Below are 26,627 nucleotides of genomic sequence, written 5' to 3'. Positions count from 1 at the left end.
TCAAGAGAAACTGCCTGTATAAATGTAAAAGCTGTTGCCTTCACTAGTTCTGAGGTGTCAATAGAATGTTACCCTGAAATTTCACCTCACTTCCAGCAAAATGGAAAAAATGACCCCAAAATGAACAGTCAATGTTGGAGGGGTTGTAGAATTATAAGAACACTACTATGTTTTGGTAGAACTATGAAATAATACAACCCTTTTGAAAAGCAACTTGGAATTATGCAAATAAAATGACTAAAATGTCCATACCCTTTGAACCAGAGATTCCATTAGTGGGCCACCAAGGAAGCCATAAGTAAGAATGTCCTCAAATAAAACAAAATATTTAAAGCAGCACTTTTTGCAATAGCAAAAAACTGGAAGCAAAGTACATGTCCATAAGTTGGAGAATAGCTAAACAAAATGTAGTCTGTGAATGTAATGGAATACTAATATGTTTTAAGAAATGATGTGTGTGATGAATAAAGAGAAGCTTGGAAAGATCTATATGAACTGATGCAGAGTGAAGTAAGCAAAGCCAAAAAAAATACAGAGTAACTACAACAATGTAAATGGAAAGTACTACACACCAAAAACTCAATGTAAACATGACAACAAGATAAAGATCAAGGAGAACTTCAGTGAAGAGATATGAGAGAACACCCCCAACCCACCCCTTTCTGGAGGTGGGAGGTCCACAGGTGTTACACACAGCACATGTTCTGGGACTTTTTTCAATGTGTCAATTTTTTCCCCTTTCTTAAAAAAATGTGTTTCAATATATACAATGGTTCTTTGGGAGGGGCAGAGAGAGAGATACTTGGGATAACTATGATGATGTAACAAACAAAAGACATCAATAAAAACATTTTTTTAAATGTAATGGTATAGGGGGTTGGATTTGCAAGAGAAACAAAAAACAGAGACTGATGGATGTGACACAGTATACTGACAACTGTGGCTACTTCCATTGTAGGTAAAGAAGGAATTGGTTTCCTTCCCTACAAGGAAAGAGACTAGAACTAAATGATGATAATGATGATGATGATGATGATGATGATGATGATGATGATGATGACGACGACGACGACAACGACGACGACGACGACAGTGGTTGCGGTAATGGTGATGGTGGTGAAGGTGGTGAAAGTCAATACTACAAGCTGGCTATGTTATAGTTAGAAAGATGCACATTTCATATGAATGGGGAACAAAATTTAAGAAAGAAAAAGAAGAAATATTTGTACAAACAAGGATCAAGTGACAGAAGTCCCTGAGTTTTTCCAGGGTGAGAGGTAAAGTTGAAAGATATGCATAAGAAAAAGAAAAGAAAAGAAAAAATAGAGAAGAAACTTAAGTCATTAAGTGGTACATCCTAATGAGCTTTGTAGATGAGGTTTTTTTTTTTTTCATCAAAATAGAGGAATTCTACTGACAAAGCCTAAAACGCCAGTAATCTTCAAGCAAAGAATGGATGACTGCTTGTCATGGGTTATGTAGAGATGCTCTGCCCTTCAAATGAAGGTTGGGCTAGATGAGCTCCGTGAGGTCTCTTTCAGCTCTGAAGTTTTATGATTCTAACTTTGACAATCAGATTTCGTATAAGAAATAAAAGATAAGATGGTAAAGGAGGCTGTCCAAAAATCAAAACCAAAAATATTCAAAACACAAAAAGCATTCATATTTGGAATAGAAATGCACCATTTTAGAAAGACTGTGCCAAATTTTAGCAGTTGGTATAATGGTTGAAGGGGGAAAAAGAAAAATAAAAGTGGTATCTTAAGCCACATAATGGTAAAAATGACAGATGGAGAAAAAATATATGTACTATCTACTATACTTAAATTCAAGATGTTGAGCTTAAACTATATCTAAAACGATAACAAGCCATGATTCTGGGAAGAAATTAAAAGCAACTGCCAACATGTAAAGTAAACAATGGGAGAAAAATGTGATTGCTCCACGAGGTAAAAACATAAATGTTGAAAAGAAAGGGATAAAAGCTAAAAGGGCTAAAGCACAGAAGTGGTGACAGCAACATTATCATAATAACAATGAAAGAGTTTATCTGAATAGATATTGTTGGTGAGAGGTAAAGTTAAATGATATGTCAAAAAGCAGAACATTAAGGGAGATGTAATTCTGCAAGTGTGAACAAATCGACTGTATAAGGAATCAGAATGAAGAATTTCAAAGTAGAACAAACCTAAAGGAATGAAAAACACGAAGAGAGTGGGGAAATGATTAAATAAGAAACCAGAACTAAGACCAGAGAAAAGATGACCAAAAAACAAAGGGTAAAGAATAGAAGTAGACAAGTTATCAAGGTCTGGAGAAAAGGGGCTTTTTAAAAGGCTATAATTATGAAATGATACAAGATGTAACTATAGGATATTGAGAACAGTTTGTATGTGGCTTATGGTAATCAGCCTCATGGCTTTGTCCTGCACTGTATTACTTGGTTTGATTTCTGTAATAGCACCACTTTCAAAAATTTCAGAGAGACTACATAAAACTAATTACGGTATTTAAAAAAGGAATACCTGTTCCCTAAAAAACAAACAAAAATGTATATAGTCATTAAAAACATCGAGGCCAATTCAACTACTACTCATTTCTATAGCTCAAGGCACATTTGCAACAGCTCTGTAAACAGTGTTCAAAAATAATTAGACCTTCAAATTATGTAATGGACTCCACCTATATTTATCTGTTCAACTGTCTTCTAGTCCCTAAATACTGCTCCCCATAATTAATAGGCTAGGAAAATACAAACATCTGCATACACTGTATAAAACCAGAATTCTGTTGTACAGCCACAGAATTCCCAGTAAAATCAAACAAAATGAAAATCAAAAGAATGGAAAAAGTACATTAATTTACATTTAAGTCGACGTTTGATTTTCATTTGACCAATCTTGAACTAGAAAATCTGGTATAGTATTTATTTTTATGGATAGTCAATAGCACTCTAAAAAGATCTTGCATTTTTATAATTATATTTTGTCAAAAATGCCTTTAGATAATTCATCCTTTCATTATACTTAGATGTATATGTGGGGAGAAATATGCACAGTTAAACATATAGAATCATAATACTGTCCCAGTATAGCTATATGACTGTGAAACATGAAACACCACAATCTTCGAATAACCAAAACTGTGTTTAACCTAAAGGACAATGTAAAGAGCTATGGCGGGAAGCTGCAGCACATAACCAAAGATGATTTGCTTTAAAGTAGCATTAAAAAAACACCATTAAGGTCATGTATGAGCCCAAAAGAAGGGACAACAAGAACATGGGTAATAGCCCAAGCGTGGAACCCTTATTCATGAAACATTAGAGACAAAGAAGGGCTCCAACATGCTAGGCAGATTCACTATGGAGGAGTTCTGGAAGGAGATGGGTAAGTGTTAAATAGGATAAGAAGACATGTATGAGTTGCAATTTGAACATGAAAAAGTCATATTGGCTCAAATAAGATCATGGGCTCATTAAAGTATGTATATATTATACCTATTTAAAATATTTATTAAAGGCAATTTGGTATAGAGAAAAGAGAATGAGTCAAAAAAGATCTGAGTTTATACTATTATGCTTAATCCTTACAAGATATAGACAGATTGCAACTTCTTTAAGCCTCATTTGTAAAATAGGAACACTAATAGCTGTGGTATTTATTTTCATGGCTGTTAAAGAAGCAAATGAAATAATGTATGTAAAGTGCTTTATAAACTCTAAGGTACTACATAAATATCAGTTATAAGCTTAAAGGAACTCTGTGTATTTTGCTATTTAAATTCACATACCATAAACTAAAAAACTTCTTAACTTTTTTTGGCCACTTTCCATTTTATTGATGTGTTTTGTTTTACATTGCATACATTTACAGATTACTTTCACTTTGTTGCTGTTTTAACAAAATAAAACAGTTAAATTAAACTAATAATACAGTGATTTCATATGAAATTGCATGAAACATTTCACATTTATAGCATTGCCCCCACCTCTCTAGTTTTTAAATTAACTAAAATCTATTTTCTCTCCCTCCCAACCCCACTCCATTAAAAAAAGGAAAAGAAAAAAACTAATTTCTTACAGCAAATATGTATAGTCAAGCAAAACAAATCCCCCTCCAATAGATGTACACAAAAAATATATGTCTCATTCTTCACCCAAAATCCATCACCTCTCTATAAGTAAGCATGTTTTCATCATTGGTATTCTGGAATCATGAATGGTTATTGTATTGATGATAGTTATAGCTTCAAAGGTTTTTTGATTTTTACAATATTGTTATGATTATATAAAAAACTGTTCTCCTAGTTTTGCTCATTTCATTTTTCATCAGCTTATAAAGTTCTCAAAAATGTTCATTTTTATAACATTGATGTTATGATATAAACTGTTATAGTTCATTCTATATTAGTTCACTTAATTCCCTATCTTCATGAAACCATCTAATTCTAATAACGCAACAGTATGCCATCACATTCATATACCAAACTTATTCAACCATTCCTCAACTGTTGGAAATCCTCTTAGTTTCTTGTTCTTTATCACCACAAAAGGATCTTTTACAAATATTTTTTGTGTATAAGGAGCTTTTCCTCTTTCTTTGATCTCTTTTGGATATAAACTTAGGAGGGTTTTAGCTGAATCAAAGAGCATACATGGTTTAGTAAGTTTTTGTGTATAATTACAAATTGCTTTCCAAAATAGTTGTACCCATTGATAGGCTTATCAACAGCACACAATATGCTTGTCTTCCCACAACCCATTCAATATTTATCATTATCTCATTTTGTTATCTTTGCCATTCTGAACAGTGTGAGGTGGAATCTAGAAAATACTTTAACTGCCATTTCTCTAATTGGTAATGATTTAGGGTATTTTTTCATATGCCTATAGATAACCTTTATTCCCTTGAGAATGTCTGTTCTTATCCTTAGACTATGTGTCAATTGGAGAATGGCTCTTTTTCTTATAAATTTCAATCAGTTCCTTAAGTATCCTGAAAATGAGACCTTCATTGAAAAAATCTGCTACAAATATTTTTCTTGGTTAATTGTTTCCCTTTTAGCTTATCTGATTTGCTCATACAAAAAACTTTTTAATTTTATGTAATCAAAATTATTCATGTTATCTTTTATGATCCTCTCTATTTCTTGTTTGGTCATGATTTTTCAATCATCCATGGATCTGACAGGTAATTTTTTTTCTCATGCTTCTTTAATTTGTTTAATTATGTGACCTTATATGTCTACATCGTGTATCCATTTGGAGCTTATTTTTATATAAGGTATAAGGTGCTGATCTAAATCTAAATTCTTCTACATTGCTGCCATCCAATTTTCCCAAGCAGTTGTTGTCAAATACTAAGTTCTTATCCCAGTAGCTGGGGTCTTCATGTTTATCAAATACTAGGGTATTTGATACCCTTGCTTGTTATAAACCTAATCTGTTCCACTGATTGATCTTTCTATTTCTTAACCAGTATCAATTGTTTTTAATAATAACTATTTTTAATACAGTTTGGGATCTGACATTGCTAGGCCCCCTTCTTTCCCATGTCATTATTTCTTTTAGGATTGTTGAAGTTTTCCCATATGAATTTCATTATCTTTCTCTAATCCTATAAAATAACACTTAGGTAGTTTGATTGGCATGTCACTGCGTAAGTAAATTAATTTAGGTAATATTATTTCTTATTATATTGGCTTATCCTATCAATTGCTCATTTTTTCCAATTACTTAAGTCTGTATTTTTGAAAACAAATGTTTGGAATTGTCTTCGTATAGTTCGTGTGTATATTCTAAAAGGTAGGCTATCGAGTATCTTATAAATTCTGTACACAATGAGATATGGTTGATGGGGGAGGGAGTAGTGATTTTAGCACTATAAGTTAACATTGGCTATAACCTAACAAAGATTATGATTTTAAAACAGTGTAAGTCTGTATTTCTGAAAACAACTGTTTGTAGTTGTCTTCATATACTTCTTGTGTATATTCTAAAAGGTAGGCTATCGGGTATCTTATAAATTCTGTACACAATGAGAGTAATTAAGAAAAGGAATCTTAGGAAGATCTAGACCCCAGGTATTCATCTTATATAAAATGAGCAAAAACACTTCAAACGTTTTAATTCTACTCAGAAGTGAAGGTTTGTCAGTAGATGTGGCAACACAACATAGTTTTTTAAGGGATATGGTTGATTGGAGAGGGATTGGCTATAACCTAACAAAGATTATGATTTTAAAATAGTATTTATTAAAGAGCTGCTGACCAAATAAAGGAATTTGGCAGCTGGGAATTTAAACTAGATCTGAAATACAATTTTATATCAAACACATGACCATCAAGTGGCCTGGATAAGTAATGTGATTCCTAATCCATTTAATGAACGAGGTCTCAGAATTCAACACATTTATTTACCACTTTAAATAAAAAGTCTCACCTGTTCAATGACATAAAAGGCAAATTCCAATCGTTGTTTCTGTAGCATTGGTATCAGGTGCAAGAAAAAAATTGGAAGATGCTCATGGCGATTGCGAAAAGGAATGAGAATTGCCACCTTCAAAAATGAAAAATAGTGGAAAATTTCATGTCAATATAAAAATGGGTATAAAGATAAAAACTGAAAATTCCCAAAGGCTTTAATATTTAATTTTTGATACAAATGCTGCCATTAATGATGATTCTGAGACACTTTAGTTAAAAAAAAAAAAGAACTTAGCTTAAAAGATGACCCACTAGAATCTATACCTCCATGGGAATTTTTTGGTTTATGAAGTAGCCAAAACCTGAGCACCCTCAACATCTGATCACCATATACCACCCTCATGAATTATCTTAAAACATGTTAAATTAATTTTGAAGTGTATGTTAGTCTTTTACTATTTTTAGTAAAAAAAAATATTTAATTTTTTTCTACTGTTACTGCAATATTTCAAGGACCTGTGATTTCACTGCTATGACTATCGACAGATCACAATCTGATTTAGTAATAGTCTTCAAAAATTGCTGTGGCCAAAAATATTCATCATGAATTGATCATCAGAGTAATCAGCTTCTTAGAATTTAGCTGAATTAGAGATCAAAAAACAGACACTTGGTTAATACCAAAAGCCTTTCTAGGTAGAGCAGTGGATAAGCACTGAGCCTAGAGTCAGGAAGATTTGAGTTCAAATCTGGCCTCAGACACTTCCTAGCTGTGTGACCCTGGGCAAGTCACTTAACCTTTGTTTGCTCTAATTTCCTCAACTGTATAATAGCATCTACCTCCGAGACTTGATGTGAGTCTCAAATGAGATAATAGTAAAAGTGCTATATAAATATTGGAGGATGATGATGGTAATAATAATAGTAATAACATTTGTTATATTGTCACTTAACCTCTCTGAGCTTTAGCTTACTCATCTGTAAAATGGGAATAACTATATTACCTACCTGGATTGTTGTGATACTCAAATGAGGTGATGTATGTAAAGTGCTTTTTTACAAACCTTAAAATGAATTCTATTAAGTGTCACAGACAGTCTGTTGTCATTCAGTAGTTTTTCAATCACGTCTGACTCTTCATGACCCCTTTTGGGGTTTTCACAGCAAAAATACTGAAGTGGTTTGCCATTTCCTTCTCCAGCTCAGTTTACAGATGAGGAAACTGAGGCACACAGGGTTCAGTGACTTGCCCAGGATCACACAGCTAGTAAATGTCTGAGGCCAGATTTGAACTCAGAAGAAGAGTCTTCCTGACTCCAGGCCCAGCAATCTATCCACTGCACCACCTAGCTGCCTCAGAGAAAGTCTACTGTCTAACAGTTGCTCATCCAAAAGAAATCTTGGGAAGGTTTGAGGGTAGAGTAGTGGGTAGAACAATAACAGGTAAATGGCGAGTGTTTCTGTTTGGACCAGAATCTCTGAGAGTTTTCCCCTCTCAGACTGATTCTTTTGTGAAGGTAAACTAGGCCATCTTTTGCCACATTTCTTACCTAGCCTTTAATCACTGAAAGGTTGTTGTCTCAGAGAAACTGGGACCTGGAAAAGATCTTAACTTGAAAAAGCCAAAGTCTCCCAGGGCATCCTGGGCCACTGCCAGTCGTTCTGACCTATGTCTTGCCACTGGACTCTGATGACTCTGGAGGAGAGAGTGTGGCTGACGACTTTTCTCTGCCCCACTTAAATACAATTCACTTGCAAGTCAAGACATCATCCCTCTGATGTCATTGGTTCTCTTAGAGAATGAAGGACGAACAACAGAGCAGTAACAATGACAATAATAATAGTTGTCTAAGATTCAACAGAGCTGTCATTTTGCTGTTAGAGCCTTTAAGAACCCTTGGTCACCTCCATATCATAAAGCGACATCAAAGTAGGACTTTCGTGCTGGATGTTTTTAAATAATACATAAATAAAATGTGTTTTTATCTTTACAGATAAATTGGTGTATACTTGTATCTATATACAGGTAGACAAAATGCACAAAAAGCCATCAAACTTTTAATTTCTTCTATTAGTTTGTGTGCAGCATTGGTGAAGTTTCAATAAGTACTACAAGATTATTAGAATGGCAAATTATAGTGGGAACAATATTCTAACACTTTCCTCTCCCCTCCCCATGCAAATTAAGCTAGGTTTTGGGGTGTTTTGTTTGGGGGGGAGTACTAAACCATTCTCTAGACTTGGTTGGTGTAGGGTTGCTCACATCATTTCCTGGCCATAGGAGTCAAAAAAATAGCCATCAGGTGTTCCACATGCTCTCTAGGATTGGCTAGTGGAAAGCTATGGATAACTTGGGCAGAGGATCTTTGCTCAGCTGAATTAACTCAAGGTGTCCTCAATACATAGCCTTGTTTAATATCCTCCTTTTGTGGCTAAGTAAAATCCTTTTTTAAACTGCTGAATGACATACAAGTGTCTCATTTTGTCCTAATTATCAAACATGAACTACTAGGGGTCAGGCTTATCCAGAAAACAAATCAAAGTTACTACATATAACCACCTGTTGTTTCAAAGAATTCCATACGAGCAGAAGTCCTATCATAGGCTTGCTCCTGTATAATCTGAAATATGGAAAATACAACGTAAGGCCATTAAACTGCTAGCTTAATAAATTTACCAAAACAAGATATAAAATATTCTACTTTTTCAGAGCATGTTAAATCTTCCTTATATTTTAAAGACTTTAAAAAAGCCAAAGTTCTACTCAACTTTCTAATTGTGCCATGAAAGTGACCCTTGGTTCTCAAAGACTACGGCAGCTAGCAAAAGCTCTGGCAGGTTCTCCTAGGCTTTAAAGGCTTTCAGTACAGGCCAGGTGACAGGCTATATGCTTACCAGGCTAGCTGAGTATGAAGAGGTTTAGCACCTGCAAGTGGCCTCTAGGTGATGAATTCTTTGAACGTGAAACAGTTAAAAAAAACCAACAACGGAACTCCTTTTCCTGCCTAAAGTAATTTCCCAAACCAAAGTAGCTTTATAGAATAGAAATGATTATATGATACCCAGGGAGGAGGTGGGACTCACCAGGGAATAAAGTTTTCTTGTACCCAAACCCATAGATAATTGAGTTTTTTCTGCAATCTTTGTAGATAATCAATTTGTTTTATTTTCCATGGGGAAAAAAGAGAATTAATATCAATAGTAACAAATGAGGGTCAGTTCCTGGGACACAGCAGTCTCTTGTCCAGGAGCACACCATCATCTGCTCATGCCTACTGTGAGTGGATGTGAATGAAATCAAGAAAGATTATGAAAGACAATCCAAGATGCCACCAGAATTCATGGAAAACTGAGGCTCCCAGATGCCTCCTAGGACACGGTAACACAGCAGGTAAGAGCTGTGTCAAAACCTTGAGAATCAACCTTCATGCTTCTAATCATCAAACTAAATCAGCAGAACTCACTGATATTTTGAATGATTCATTTCCCAATTGTTAGCATACTCTCACTCCCTATTACACTTACTATTCTAGTAATACCGACCAGCCAAAGAACAACTCTCTCTACCCAACTCCAGGTGTTCTGCCTCCTCATTCCCATTCACCTCAAACTTACCCCCAAAATCTTTCACTCTAAAAGAGCTTATCCCTTCCACTGTGCCCTCTGGAACTCATGATCCAAAATTAGCACACTTCCTCTCATCTTAGACCACTCACTCTCTTGTTACATCTTCTGGTACTTAGTGAGACATACTTGGCTCCCTCTGGGTGAAACTGCATCCTTGGCCACCCTTTCTTCATCAGCATTTGATGCTATTGACTACCTTATCTTCCTGGATATGCTCTATATCTTTTCTATGCAAATAATTACCAGATCTATATCCAACCCACTATCTCTCCCAAGATCCAATCCCACATCAGCAACTTCTTAAACTCAACATGTCCAAAAGAGTCTCATTATATTTCCCCCATAATCCATCTATTTGCCAAACTTCCTTATTTCTGTTAAGTGCATCACTACACCCTCCTAGTCACCTAAATTCACCTCAGTATCATCCTTTTGCTCAATCCGTATATCTAAGCAAGTTTTCAGACCCTCTGATTTCTTCTCTCTCAAATGTCCCCTTCTCTCCACTCACACAGCCACCACCCTAGTTCAAACCTTCATCACCTCTCACTTGGACTACTGCAATAGTCTAATTGGTCTCTCTGCTTCAGATCTCTCCCCTCTCCAATACATCCTCCACAAAGCTACCAAAATAATTTTCCTAAAGTGTGAGTCTGATAAAGTAGAAAGTGAAGAGGAATTAAGAAGCTCCTTGATGAGAGTGAAAGAGAAAAGTATAAAAGCTGGCTAGAAGCTTAACATCAAAACACTAAGATCTTAGCAACTGGCCCCATCACTTTCTGGCAAATAGAGGGAGAAGAAATGGAAGGAGTGTCAGATTTTATATTCTTGGGCCCAAAGATCACTGCAGATGATGATCTTAACCATGAAATTAAAAGATGCTTGCTCTGTAGAAGGAAAGCTATGGCAAATCTGGAAAGCATAATAAAAAGCAGAGACATCACCTTGTTGACAAAGGTCTAAGTAGTCAAAGCTATGATTTTTCCAATAGCAATGGATGGCTGTGAGAGCTGGATTATAAGGGAAGCTGAGCACCATAGAATCAATGCTTTCAAATTGTGGTGCTGGAGAATACTTTTGAGAGTCCCTTGGATAGCAAAGAGATTAAATCAGTCAATACTTAAAAAACTTAGTTTAGACTATTCATTGGAAGAACAAATATTGAAGCTGATGCTTAAATGTTTTGTCCACATAATGAGAAGACAGGACTCGATGGAAGAGAGATTGATGTTGGGAAAGATTGAAGGCAAAAAGAGAAGAGGAAAGTAGAGGATAAGAAAAGTAAAAAGTGTCATAGAAACAATGAACATAAGTTTGGATACACTTTGGGAGACAGTGGAGGATATAGAAGGGCCTGGTGTGCAGTCAGAATTAATCAGGAGGAGGAGAATGGGAAACTTGAGGAAACTATAAAACTCCTTTAATATCTCCAAACTTCTCCCAGAAACAAATGTTCATTTTTTTAATAACAATACTCTACCAATGTTGTTGTATGGCTACAGATCATGAACAACAGTAGCCAAGGAACTGAAAATGAACATGACACAGAGGGCAACAGAGAAGTGCATGGTGGGAATACGCGGGATTCAATGTTTAACAAATAATTAACTTTGAAGAATTGGAGTTAAAGATGTCACCAAGGAAATATATGAGGTGGAAAATTATGTTTTGGTCACATGGCAAAAAAAGGATCACAGTTAGAAAACACAAGTGCTCCACAAATGTTCATCTTTGTATCAGGACAGAGCGAGGCCCCCAAATGATAGAAACATGAATCCGATAACAGACTTAGAGGGCGAAACCATCAAGATTCACATAGAATGGTCAGGCATGAAAGAGTTGTGAACTGCATCACTGGAGAGAACATCCAAATCAATGAAATTATAGAACTATTTGATAATTTGAATATTTTGAATGTTTGGGGAGAAAGTCTTGTGGAGATGCAACCTGTGAGCAGCTACGGTTACTGAAAATGCAGAGCAGAACCAAGGTTCCTGACACTTTGGATTCAAATGGTCTAACATCAGAAATGGAGATGGTTTTATCGATGAAAATGACATTTTAAAAGATGCATTTCCATATATGCTTTGCTGCTATACCCTAAAAACCACTAAGCCTTTTCAATTCAATTACCACTGAACTCTTCTACCTCTTGTCTCCCTCTATAAAATGTGAGTCCCTTGAAGACAGGTACTGTCTGGCTTTTCCATTTGAATCACCAGCACTTAGCGGTGCTTTGAACATAGTGCCTAGTAAGCCCTTCTTTCATTCCTAGATCTATGTCTAGGGAGAAGGAGACAACCTGCGATTTCATTGGTAGGAGAACTCCCGGGTGAGAAGAACTCTCTCAACCAAGAGATGCTATCATTTTTTTCTGCAAGTTTCAGTCTTGGAGAGTTTCCTGGGGCACTAAGAGGTTAAAATATTTGCCCAGGGTCCCATAGCCAGGATATGTCAGAAGCTGGACTTGAAACCAAGTCTTTATGTATCCAAGGTCATAAAAGCTAATAAGTGATGATGATGATGATAACTATCATTTATATAATGCTTTAAGTGTTTTGCAAAGCACTCGACAAATATTACCTCATTTTATCCTCATAATATTCCTAGGAAGCAGGTGCTCTTATTATTTCAATTTTACAGATGAGCAAACTCAAGCAGATAGATAAATCACTTGTCCCAGGATCACACACCTAGTATCTCTGGCCAAATTTAAATTCACATCTTTCTGACTTCAAGTGCAAAGCTCTATCCTCTGACAACTAGCTATATGCTTCTAAGTGACAGAGTCAAGATCCAAAACCAGGTTTTCTAACTCTTAATCCAAATTTATTTCACTATATCAGACTGTGATATGATCATCACCTGTTCATACTAAATCTTTTTACTAGGAACTTCAAAAAACACATACATAAAATTTACAATTATGATTGTAAATCACATCACAACTGCCAATGTGATCAATTCCATGCTCTGTCTAACATACCTTCACACTCAAAACATAATAATATTGATACAAAAAAGTGTCTCTCACCTTCCATCGGGGTTTGCAGTCTTTGGGCCTCCAATGACCACCTGGACCAATATCTAAATCCTTAGAGAATACCTGTTGAATTTCATCTAAACTGATTTCACTCATATTGACATTGATAAGGCCCCCTATATAGAAAGAAACACAAGGAAAACATTTTAATGTCTTTTACAACAAGGATTCAGAAATATACTAAATATCTAATACTAAGTGAAATAAAATTTATTTACCTGAACTAAACATTCTCATTGGGTACACCAGATTAATAAATAACTCATGTTTGTAGCAGATCTTCTAGTGATGCTCAACAAATGTTAATTAAGCACCAAATATGTATCATGGTCTCAGAGTGAGGGAGACCTGGTTCAAGTTCCATTTCTGACACATACTGACTGTGTACATCACTTGCCTTTCTTTGATCCAGGCAATTTTCTAAGACTATAAGCTGCACGGTAGTCATGAACTCTCATTGGCTAAAATAGTTTCCTCACCTGGAGATGTAATTAAAAGCCTGGACCACCCCCTCCTCTGCTGATGAAAAACCTTCTGCAAGGGGAGATACAATAATCAATAGGACAAGGTCCTAGCTCACATGCAGCTTACAACAATTCAGGAGAGAGATACAACACATGCACAAATGAGTACAAGCCAAAAAAAAAGACAATAATAAATAATACTAATAATAATAATAATTAATGTTTGTATATTGAAAGAAGAATCAGAACAAAAGAGAATAACCACAAGAGACAGACAGACAGACAGGCAGAGAATAGTGTGTTGCGATCTGCATTCAGGCTCCGTAGTTCTTTCTCTAGATGTAGAAAGCATTTTCCATCTGGAGTCTTTTGGCATTATCTTAGAGCATTGTATTACTAAGAAGAGCTAAGTTAATCATAGCTGATCATAACACAATATTGCCTGTTACTGTATACAGTGCTCTCCTGGTTTTGCTTCTGCTTATTTCACTCAGCATCAGTTCATGTAAGTCTTCCCAGTTTTTCTAAAATCCATCTGCTAACATTTCTTATAGCACAATAGTATTCCATTACATTCATGTATCACAATTTGTTCAGAGACTAGAGAAGTCTAAAGTGTTATATTCATCTGAAGAAGGAAAGATCATTTCTGACTACAGGATCAGAAAAGGCTTGATAGAAGATTCGGCACATGAGTTGTATCTTGAAAGACCTCAGTAGACTGAGAGCATTCCATATACAGGAAAGTATGAGCAAAGGGAAAAGAACAAAAGAGTGCAAGGAGTGCATGGAGTGTGGTAATATGAGTTAAGGCTAAAAAGTCAGTGTGGTGCCAAATGGTGGAACGCCATTTGAGGAAGGCTGAGGAGTTTGGATTTTATTCAGAAGGCATTATAGCCATTGAAAAGTTTTTACTGGAGAAGTGATATGATTGGATCAATTTTTCATAAGGATTTATCTGCCATGGAATATGAAATATGAATTGGAGGGTGTAAAGACTGAAGGTAAAGATCAATTAGGAAAGTAGTGCCATAGCCCATGTCAGTGGTAATGAGGTATCCACAAAGCTTGCAGCAATGGGAAGGGAAAGAAAGAAGATGCAAGAGATGTTGAAGAGACAGAATCAACCAGACTTAGCAACTGATTGGGAGTGGGAAGCAACAGAGAGGGATGAATAAAAGATAATACCAAGTTTATCAACATGAGGTGACTGTGAGTAATCGGGCAACTGACAGAAATAGGGAATTGAAAAGAAAAGAACATGTTTGGAGGGAAAAGTTCCGTTTTAGACATGGTGTATTTGAGATGCCAGCAGGGCATATATGTTTTGATATAAGGTAGACAGTTGAAAATGCCAATCAAGAGTTTACAGCTATAGATTTAGGAGTTATCTGCATAGAGGTTCTAGTTGAAGTTGTGAGACATAACAAGATTGCTAAAAGTAATTTAGCACTTAGTATTTATAGACTTCTGAGTCACATGAGCAACAAGACATAGGACTAGACTTTTTCTCTAATCCTCACGACCTCTCAAACTTCTCCAAAATAAGAATCATGTGCAAGAGGTAAAACAATTTCAGCTGTTTCCACCGTATAAGACACCACAAACCCTAACAAGGTAAAACCCAATGAATCAACAACAAAGGAAGCTAATCTCTAGCCCCTAATGCACACAGCACAGCTACCCCCACTACCCACCATACTCTGGCAGGATCATAAGAGAATTCAAATCTACCCTGTCTACCTCTTCATTACTTGGGAAACTAAAATCTCAGCTCTGGCTGAGATTGCAGTGCTCTGTGCTGCAACAGTACTCAGCTCGAGAACTGCAGAAGAGAAAAAATTGGAATAAGAAGCCAAAATGTTATGGTTCCCACCCGACTTTTCCAAAAGGCCCAGCACCCAGATGGGACCAGTTCTTTTTCCTGCAGAACTGTCTTGAGGCAGAGTCTGAGGTTGGCCAAATGTGAACTGTGCAGTGTAAGAGTAAGCTTAGAAGGTTTTGAGATCTAGGCTTCAGGGAAACTGTCATCAAAGGGGAAAGAATCAAAAAATGAGCAATAGGAGAATATAAGGAGAAAAGACTGAAATTACCAGAGACCTGAGAAGGAAGAAAATTCAGTTAACGACCTTGAGCATAAGTAGATAAACCAATAGGGAACATATTAATAACAGAAAGAAATATGGTCTCCAGATTAAAAAAAAAAGAGTCCTGGCATCTATGAATAAATACTATATGACAAAGGAAAACTAATCAGCAAATGATGAGACTGGCTTATGACTCTGTGTATTTCCAAAAGAACATGGAACCATAGCAAGATATTCCTGAATGGTTTAGAAGACAAATATTAAAGAATTGGGAAAGTAGAATGTATGACTTGTACAGCAAAAGTAATTGGCAGAATAGAAAAACTGAATCCATAGTAGCAAGGATCACCAAAGAAACAAAAGAATAACTGATTGAAAATGTAAATACAAAGAAGTGAAGAGCAATCTGGAAGAAGAAAAACAAAAAGGAATAATGTTAAAAAGAAAATAGGATCTTCATACAAGCAAAATATTGATCTCAAAGACAGGATAGAGGCAAGTTAAATATTATAGGTCTACCAAAAGAAAACCCAGGCTCCAAACCTAGGTGTTATTCTCTGTTCCTCATTCTCACTCTCACCCATGCCCCCATATCCAATCTGTTACCAAGTCCTGTCTATTTTGCTTTCACAGCATCTATTGCACATGCTTCTCTCTCTTCTCTGACACAAGCATTACTCTGGTACAGGCTCTCATCACCTCATGACTGCACTATTGCAATAGCCTTCTAGTTGGTCTCCCTGCCACAAGTCTCTCCCTGCTCCAAGCTGTCAAAGTGATCTTTCAAAATCACAAGTCTGACCACGTAATCCCCCTCTTCAATAAACTTCAGTGGCTCCCTATCACCTCCAAAAATCAAATATAAAATTCTCTATTTGGTATTCCAAGCCCTTCATAACTTGCCCCTCCCCCATTTTTCCTATCTTCTAACACCTTATATCCCCACAACCACCAATATACTCTTTGATCTTTGGCCTCCTCTCTGCTTATTGAACAAAAGATTCTATATCACAAATCTTAGCATTTCATTGACTGTTTCCCATGTCTAGAATGTTCTCTCTTCTCATCTCTGCCTCCTGACTTTAGCCCCAGCTAAAATCTCATCTGCTTCAGGAAGCTTTTCCCAAACCTTTAATTCTAGTGCCTTCCCTGTGTACATCATCTCCACTTTATTCTGTATATTTTGTTCATATACAGTTGTTTGCATGTATCTCCCCCATTAGACTGTGAGCTCCTTGAGAACTTTGTGTCCCCAGAGCTTAGCACAGTGCCTGGCACATACTGCATGCTCAATTAATGCTTATTGACTGACTGATGAACACAAGTCAAAAAGCCTAAACACCAAAATTCAAAAAATTAAATTTCATAGTGATACTATGAAATTTCTTTGAAGCAAGAAGCAAACAAATCTAAAAACTCAGTTCCTCTTCTCCCTCTAATCTACACTAATTTTAGTCATTACATTAATTTCACTACCTCTAATATTATTTTGGCATCTAGAGTCTGATTCTGGACATTTTGTCTTCTAAAGTCAGTAATCTCCTCTTGCTACTAGGTAATTTTGTCTTCTGATATAAGGTTAAATTGCCAATATATTGTGCCTGTTAGCTTTCTGAAAATATCCCTTTAGCTATAATCTTTCCTTTCCTGGGTCAGAAACAGAAATGACAAAGAAAAATCAAACTGTGTGTCCACATGCCTCTACTTAAGTCTATCTCCAGGAATCACCATTTCCTCCAATCAGCATATGTTTACCTGAGTAAGCATGATATTAATCATACAACCCTTTCAAGTTCAGTGCTGATATGCAAGCTACTTTACATTAATACTAAACACTACATGTTAGCTAATGTTTTCAATTTGAGGACAGGTACTTATTAATTTTGTGGTTGACAAAAAGCTAAAAAAAATCTATTTTCTTGACTAAAAGAATCAAATTCAAAATTATTTTGACAGGCTGGAATGAGGCAAAGCTAACAAGATGAAGCTTACTAGGGATAAAAATAAAATCTTGAGTTTAAGTTCCAAAAATCAATTATACAAGAATAGGTTGGGCAAAACTTGACTTTTGTCTTTAAAGCAATTCACATGAAAGAGATTTGCCTAGAGATTTCAGTTGACTGAAAGCTCTATGAGAATCAATATTGTGCATTAATTTTGGGATATCTATGTCAATCTTAAGTTGCATTAATAAAAGTAGAGTGTCCAGATCAAGGAAAATATATTTCACTGCATTATTCACTGGTCAAACCACAACTGGGAGATACTTCTGAATACCACAGTTTAATAAGGATATTGAAAAACTGAACCATGTCCAGAGAAGGGTAATCAGAATGGTAAAAAATAGCTAATAGTTATATTGCAGTTTAAGGTTTGCAAAGTGCTTTACATACATAATCTCACTGATCTTCACAATAACCCTCGTGTTAAAGTGTTGAGAAACTATTTTACCTACAGTAATAGCAAAGTTTAGCCTGGAAAAGATAAGATTTAAGGAGGCCCAACAGAGGTCTTCAAGTATATGTAGCGTTATCACATACAACAAGGATGATGTTTATTCTATATGGCTTCAAAAGACAGAACTAGGACTGATGGGTAGAAGTTATAGGGAGGAAAATTTAGTTTCAATATATATGTAAGAACTTCAATATCTGGACTGTCTGATAAGATACAGAGCTTCCCATCACCAGAAGTACTCAAGCAGAGGATAGATGATCATGTAAGGATTTATGTATTTGGGGAAGGAAGAAAGGAGATGAGATTGGATAAGGTGATCTCTAAAGTTCCTTCCAATTCTAAGATTTCATGATTCTTGAATATTCATATTCTGGAATGGAATAATTTACCTCATCTGAAAGAACCAATTGGCTTCCAACTCACATCTAAATTAATGAAGTTATAACACTACAAAGATCAGGCTTACTCACTCAGTTTCATTATTTTGCTTTGATTCTTCTACCCTTCTTGTACACACACACACATGTGCACACGCGCACGCGCACACACACATACACATAATCTCTGCAGCCAACTTTCTCAAATACATATACAGCTTTTATGCTACTCCCTTCTCTTCTAGAGTGAACATGTGCTTAATGATCCTTACCTTCATTGATTTCAGTTTTCTACAGCAAATTTGTTATTGAGAGATTGTTTCTCTTATCTCTCTTTGCTAGTTTTGAGTTATTTAAATCCAGATTGGAAACATAATGTAAATCCCCTAAGAAAGAACTCTGTTTCTCATAGCTTTGTTGTTACTGTTAGAGACTGTAGCCATCATCAAAGGTGCACACTACAAAAGGCATTGCTCCATATGTGACAAAAAAGAATGCATAAAAACAATTATAAATCAAAATAGAATTCATAGAAGGAAAAATATGACCTTTCTTCACCAAAATGGACTTTATTTAGGTAATTTAAAGGTTAAAATAATAAAGAAAAATTAATCATTTTAACATTAATAAAAAGCAAAACTGTTCCAGATAATTCTACACATTTTTATATCCACTCAATAAAATTTAATTATGAGTATCTTTTAATTCTTTATACCTAATTCTCTATACCTATATCTTTAATTCTTATACCTAAGAAAAAGCAATTTTTCTACAACACGTAGTTGGATAGAACAACTTCTAAGAAATGTAATGAAATCCAGTGCATATTTGCCCCTGGAGTATCTATAAATATTAAAACTAACACTGAACTATTCATTCAAAGCCTTGATATTGTTACTGAAAAAGATTTAACCAAATATTTCATCTTAACTTGACCTTGAAGACCAAATTATATTTTGATGAAACTCTAGTGACTATAGTGTCTGCTACTCCAAGAAAACTTTTAAAGACAATCACATACTCCAATTTTTTCTCAATTGTTGATCATGCTGAATTGAAAACTAACCTAAGTAATCCTATTCTTAACAAATTTTTATCATATATATGTATATAGTATAATAATCTTTAGAGATTTAATAGTCAATTATTTTTGTCTGGTTGTTAAGATTTTACATGTAGATATTTTGTTATACTATTCTCAATCAACACTATGGAAGTTTTAGCCAACGGTGAAACTTTTTTATGATAATTTCAACTCTATACATTTATTCTACTTCTCATTCATTAGAACATTATCGAGGGCAGACTAGGTGGATAGAGTACTGGGCCTGGAGTTAATAAGACCTGAGTTCAAATCTGACCTCAGACACTTACTACCTCTGTGACCCTGAGCAAGTCACTTAATCCTACTGGATGTGACTGAAAAAAAAAATGACTAAAGAGCAGCAACAACAACAGAACATTATTAAGACTAATTTCAGTCTTGAAAACAGATATGCAGCTTAGATGGAGTGACCAGGCCTTTGTCTCAGAGAACCAAAAAAGAGCTAAAAGCTCTTGCACTGTTGTGGTATCAGCAAAGCTCAGCACACAGCACAGAGTTTACAAGATTCATTAAAATAGGAAACACTCCCATATTATACTGGGGTCTCCCTATTCCCCGATAACAGGTTTCTCCCCTTCAAGGGCCAGTGTCTCAAAGTCTCTTCCTTACAAGACAGTTCCTACTAACTGTCCAAGGTTCCAACTCTACTGAGCATGACCTGAACCAAATAAAAATATAACTGGGAAATATTTAAGAAAATGAATAAAAATACAATGAAACATAGATAAACTTAATTTGTGGTCTTCAAAGTCAATATGTAGCTCACAGGTATCCTTATGTACAATTTCCTGGCCCCCATTTCTATTTAAATTTGACACAACTGCTCTACATCCTTCTGAGAACATGGCATTCAGTTCTCCCCTGAAGAATTCCAGTAGGGACAACTAGGTGGCATAGTGGATAGAGTACCAGCCCTGGAATCAGGAGGACCTGAGTTCAAATCCAGCTTTGGACACTTGACATTTACTAACTGGGAGCCTTGGCAAGTCACTTAACCCCAATTGCCTCACCAAAAAAAAAAAAATTAAACAAAATTAATTCCAGTAATGGACAGATCTCTTAGAAAAGTTTTATTTATTTGTAGCTCAAATATGATTCTTGACAAGCTCTGATTCTGACTTCTGGGACCATACAGAACAAGCCTAATCCCTCATCCATATAACTGCCCTTCTAATACTCAAAGACAGCTATCCTATCCATCCTAAACCTTATCTTTTCTAGACTGAATATTCCCAGCTCCCTTAACTGACAGGATTGGAGCACATTTCATGGAGCATGTATAGAAACAGGCTTGCCATAGCCAGCTTACAAAATACAAATGGAGCCGATCACCTTAGCTTCTTGGAGAGATATATCTGGTTAGCACTGAAGGAGTTTAAGTTGACACAGCAATCCCTTCATCCTCATGATGGCAGCAGGGGGAAGGGGCTATATCAAAGAGGATTGACCACTGAGCCAAGAACAGGAGCCCATTTAGATAACCTTAAAAAGAACTACTCTGGGCTCTCTTCTGCCATCTGTAGAGTGTGTGGGGAATCTGCAAGACTCCATTTGGGGATTCCCAGGAGGAGAGAGAGAACTCTTCTCCCTCCCACCTCTTGCAGCTGTGGGAGCTACTCATATGTGGCAGTGAACACAGGTGCTTCCTAGGTTAATCCAAAGCAGGCCCTTGGTTCTCTGGCTGCCTCCTCCGCTTGTGTATCTTTCCCTGAACACAGGTGATCAAACAGTAATCCTGAGAGAATGACTTTTTCAGGAGTAGCTAAGAGCTCAGCTAAGCTTCATGAGATGTACTCTACCCCCATTATACAACCTGAGTTAGTCTCCAATCTCCTTGTGATGCTGATCACAAGTATGGAAACATTACAGTTTGCCAAAGTCCTTTCTAAAATAGGATGCTCAGAACTAAACACATTACCCCAGATGCCTTGCTATTAGGTAAAATATGATGCATAGAACTGAATGCAATACCACATGTGCCTTAAAGTTCTACTGGATTAGAAGTCCAGAACTACAATACAGGCTCCCATTTGGGATTCCTGCCTTAGTTACTCTGTGGTAAGACAGGATAGATGCTAGAACTAAGACCTCACTCTTAGGTCTGAGCCTACAAGTGCTACTTGCTTCTCCCTCCTTTCTTGGTACATGGCCCAGGGCACATCTCCCCTTCTCAGCATACCCTAGATCTGTGGCCTAGATCTGGATAGTGAGTAACAAAGCTGCCACTTGGTAGCTGTCTCCATAGTGGTGCCCTATGGCTCTGTGGAGGTTCTGGTGGGACCTCTTCTTGACTAGGTTCACATCATCTCCCCAGGTGTTAAAGCACTCCACATACAGCATGCTCCTGGCTTGACTCCATCTCCAGTATCTGCAGACCTCTGTCTCCTTCTGGCAACATGGGCTGGATGAATGACTCACTGTGACCTTTTCTGGATTTCACCGTCAGGATTTTCTAGATCTAAATGGAAAAGTTTGGGGAGTTCTTATTTTTTGTTTGGGGGAAACAGGGACTCACTGTGCTGCTTCCTGCTACTCCACCATCTGGGCTCTGCCTTCCTTCTACGTCCTTTGACACTGTGAATCACCCTCTCTTCCTGGATACTGTGTCCTTCAAGGGTTTTTATGACACTGCTCCCTCTTGGTTCTCTTCCTACAAGTGTGACCTTCTTTCTGACTTCTTTGCTGGATCATCATTCATATCATGCCTCCAACTATGGGTCTTCCCCAAAACTCTGTTCTAGGCCTACTTCTCTTCTCTTTGCATACTACTTTGCCAACTCCTATGGGTTTAATTATGCAAATAAATCCCAGATCTATGTATCTGATGAATAAATAAATGAATGAAAAAGCATATATTAAGCACTTACTATGTGCAAAGCCTGCAATGAGAACACAAATAGAAAAATAGAAGTCATTGCTCTTAAGTAACTCAAACTCTAATTGGGGCATATAACACATACAGAAAGTTTTGAGTACAAGTCAAATGGAAAAGCCCAGGGGTCCTTAGAGCACTAAGATAAAGCAAATGGTACTGCATCTTCTTTAAGATCATTTCCATTAACTATGCCCAAAGGGCTATAAAACCATGCATACCCTTTGACCTAGTAATACCATTACTAGGTCTGTATCCCAAAAAGATTAAAAAAAAAAAGGAAAAGGATTTATATGTACAAAAATATTTGTAGCAGCTTTTTCTGGGGATAAAGAATTAGAAGTTGAGGGGAAGCCCATCAATTGGGGAATGGCCGAACAAGTTGTGGTATGTGATTATGATGGAATACTATTGTACTATAAGAAATGATGAGCAGGATGCTCTCAGAAAAACCTGGAAAGACTTGCATGGGCTGATGCAAGTGAAATGTACTGTGTACATTGTAGCAGCAATATTGTAAGATGATCAGCTGTGAATGACTTAGCTATTCTCAGCAATACAACGATCCAAGACAATCCCAAAGGACTCATGATAAAAAATGCTATCCATCCCCAGAGAAAGAACTGATGGTGTCTGAATATATATTGAAGCATACTTTTTTTACTTTATTTTTCTTGAGTTTTTTGTCTGTTTTCTTTTACAACATGACTATTATGGATATGGTTTGCATCACTACACATACATAACCTATATAGAATGGCTTGCCTTCTCAGTGAGGGGGTGGGGATGGAGGAAGGGAGAGAATCTGGAACTCAAAGTTTTAAAAATGAATGTTAAAAATTGTTTTTACATGTAACTGGGGAAAAATAAAATACTAAATAAAAGCTTAAAAAGTTGATAAAACCATACTGGTTTCTGATGCTGAGCCATTTGACAGTGTCAAGGATTTTGATGGTGAGAATTTTCTTTTCTGGGTCTTCAGTAGCTGTGGCTACAGTCTCCAGAGAAGTGACTGACAAACCATATCTCCACAAGGGTTGTTCTCCTAGATAATGGCTGTAGGAACCAGCCTGGAAGCAGGGACAGTGGTATGTGGTGGGAAGGAGGGGTGCTACTGTTTCCAATACTCTTGAGTTTACCTCCCTATTGATGGTAGTTGGTCTGCAACTGATGCTGATGGTGGGGATCATGGACTCCTCCCCAAGAGCTGCTCTCCTTAATAATGGCTGAAACAAGAGGATGAATGTTCTACAGACTCTTGGACTCAGAGTTCTGGGCTATCTCTATCAGTGTCTAAGGGGAGGTGGTTGTCAAGATGGCTTGGCCCTCCTGGCACATACCACTTACTATCTCTCTCTTATGGTGCTTTGATGCTTCAGGTAGGCTGGCTTAGCTGTCCCACCAGGGGTAGGTCAGTAGTTGGTGGGGATGGTGGGCCCCCTTTCCACTAGGATTGTTCACTTCAGTGATTGTGTCATGCTCTAGGCTGGAAGCAGGGCCAGTGAACTAAGTGTACTACTCTTTCTAAGGCTCTCTCCCGAATTCTAGTTCTACAACATTATCATTTCTTGGATTCCTTGTAAGCATCTAGAACTTAATATGTCAAAAACAGAATTATTTTCCCCAAAAACCCACCTCTACCCCTTCCAAACTTCTTTATATCTGTCTAGATTATCACTGTCCCTCCAGGATCCCAGGTCTGAACCCTTCCCATTATCTTTACACTTCTCAAATCTATCTCCTCAATACCTACAAAACTTCCACCTTAATTCAGGTCCCCATCATGTTTGCCTATACTACTGCAACAGCTTCCTGATTGGTCAATCAATCAATCATCAAGCATTTACTGAGCACTGATTATGTGCCAAGAACTATGCTCTCATGGTTCTTCTCCCACTTAACTGACCACTTTTCTCAGTAGCCTTTGCTGGATCATCATCTGTTTCCTAGTCCCAATTCCTCCTGTTCCTACTCCACAGATCCCAAGGCTGTGTCCTGGGTCGCCTTCTCTTGCTACATTCTCTCCTGGTGACCTTATTACCTAATATTGGTTTAATTATTATCTCAATGCAAATCACTTACAGACCTAAATACCCAGCCCTAATTTCTCTCCTGATGTCTAGTCTCTTGTCATGAAATGACTACTAAACATTTTATAAGTTCTATGAACATTTCAAACACATGTCTAAAATAGAGTTCTTTATGTTTCCTTCCAAACCCACCTGCTTGTCTCCTTGAGTACAGATATCATTACTGTAGCCATCTATCCCAAAACTTGCGCCACCACCCTTCCCCTTTCTTTCAGCAATACAGTAAAATACAAACTCTGAACCTTCCATTATAATAAATACACTTTGTTATGTCTATTAGAAGAGAAGCTCCACTCTAGCAAGACTATCTTCTAAATATGGCATTATTATTATGATTCATATGTGATCTCAACACAAGGCTACTGGTCCAGATTCTGTAATTTGAAATGACTTAGGGACAAAGGAAAAGAACCTGTATGTTCTAAAATATTTATAGCAGCTCTCTTCATGATGGCAAAGAACTGGAAATTGTGGGGATGCCTGTCAATTGGAGAATGGCTGAACAAATTGTGGCATATGATCGTGATGGAATACTACTGTGCTATAAAAAATGATGAGCTTGATGATTTTTAGAAACACATGGATAGACTTGCATAAAATAATGAAGAGCAAAACGAGCAGAACCAAGAGAATGTTGTATACAGTAACAGCAATATTGTCTTAAGAACTCTGAGTAACTAAGTCATTTTGACTATTATAAATATCCAAATTAACTACAAAAGGACCTATGAAGGAAGATACTATCTATGTCCAGAAAAAGAACTGATAAATAGAAGTATGCATAGAATGATTTTACATATATGCATGAATGCACACACATATATACACATCTTGCGGGGCAGAGAGAAGAAAAAAAAGGGAAAAAATAAATTTACATGATAAATTTATCACATGTTTAAAAGGAATAGCAAAATGCACAAGACAGATTTGCAGTTTCATGCGCAGTCATCTTTTTTATTATTCTACTATATTATGGAAATGCTTATTTTATTTCATAAGTTAAAAATATAATAAAATTTTAAAAAAGATTAGAGAGTCTAATTCCTTGTTTTCAATGGAACCCTCTCAATATTTTGTTAACAAGATTTCTAGCTATGATGATCTAATAAAATAATCAATATAGCCAACAGCAGGAAAAAAAGAGACATTTCATGGAACCATGGATAAGGCCCAACGCAGATTTTTATAATTGACATGTCAGCAAAAACGTTACTCAACAGTTTCATTACTGCACAGATGATACTTTCAGTTTTTGGAAAAGAATACATAAGCTCACATTCATAGTATTTACAGTTTATAAGACCTGAGATTTAAATCTCAATTCTATTAATTAGGACATGCATGACTTTGAATAATTTCATCTCTGTGGGTCCTGATTTCCTTATTTGTAAAATGCAAAGGGTAGAACAGACCATAGACTGACCTTTTCTTGTGTCATGACCCCTTTGGCAGTCTGGTGAAACCTATGGAATTCTCAGAATAATGGTTTTAAATGTAGAAAATAAAACAAGTAGGATAACTAAGGAAACTGATTATATTGAAATACAGTCAATTGTGTATATGTGTGTATAATATATTTGTGTGTATATTATATACGTGTGTATATATATACATGTATATACACATATACATACATATATATATATAAGTATTTTTTTTTGCAAAAATAAACCGTAAGTTAAGAACCCCTTGGGACTAGAGGATCTCTAAAGTCCCTTTCCACTTTTAAGGACCTATGAACCTATGTCTTTATTTCGATATTCCCAGGGGGTAAGAAGTACAAGTATAATTTTGTCTATTTTGCGGGAAATAAACTCAGAGAGGTCCCATTACCACACAGCTGGTAAGTGGTGGGGCCAGGACCTCTTGGAATCAGTTGTCTGCCTCCAAGCTTTAATGTTCTTTCCATTGAACCATACTTCCTCTCAGTGACTAAGAGAAGCATAGATAAAAAATAAAAGTCCTTGAGCTACCTTCTCTATCAAAAGCCAGTGAGGAGACCGATAATCTAAATAGGTTAAGAGACCTATCTGTAGTTTTATAACAAGTATTTAAGAAATAGCATCTAGGGGCACCTAG

The 26,627-nt window shown here is 36.4% G+C and overlaps 1 protein-coding gene across 1 annotated transcript in view; it reads right to left on the bottom strand.

Annotated features, from left to right (window-relative positions):
• LOC114031932 (beta-1,4-galactosyltransferase 6) overlaps positions 1-26,627 on the bottom strand; it is an 82,847-nt gene that overhangs the window by 20,431 nt on the left and 35,789 nt on the right. Inside the window, exons 4-5 of the mRNA XM_027847150.1 lie at positions 13,088-13,212; positions 6,443-6,559 (exon numbers count right to left, since the gene is read on the bottom strand). Coding sequence (XP_027702951.1) covers positions 6,443-6,559; positions 13,088-13,212 — 242 coding nt within the window. The remainder of the gene's footprint in view (positions 1-6,442; positions 6,560-13,087; positions 13,213-26,627) is intronic.

The sequence above is a fragment of the Vombatus ursinus genome, unplaced genomic scaffold (assembly GCF_900497805.2).
Source record: "Vombatus ursinus unplaced genomic scaffold, bare-nosed wombat genome assembly UNPS02015255.1, whole genome shotgun sequence".
NCBI lineage: Eukaryota > Metazoa > Chordata > Mammalia > Diprotodontia > Vombatidae > Vombatus > Vombatus ursinus.
Note: the sequence above shows the minus strand (reverse complement) of the source record. Positions and strands in the feature narration are given on the sequence as shown.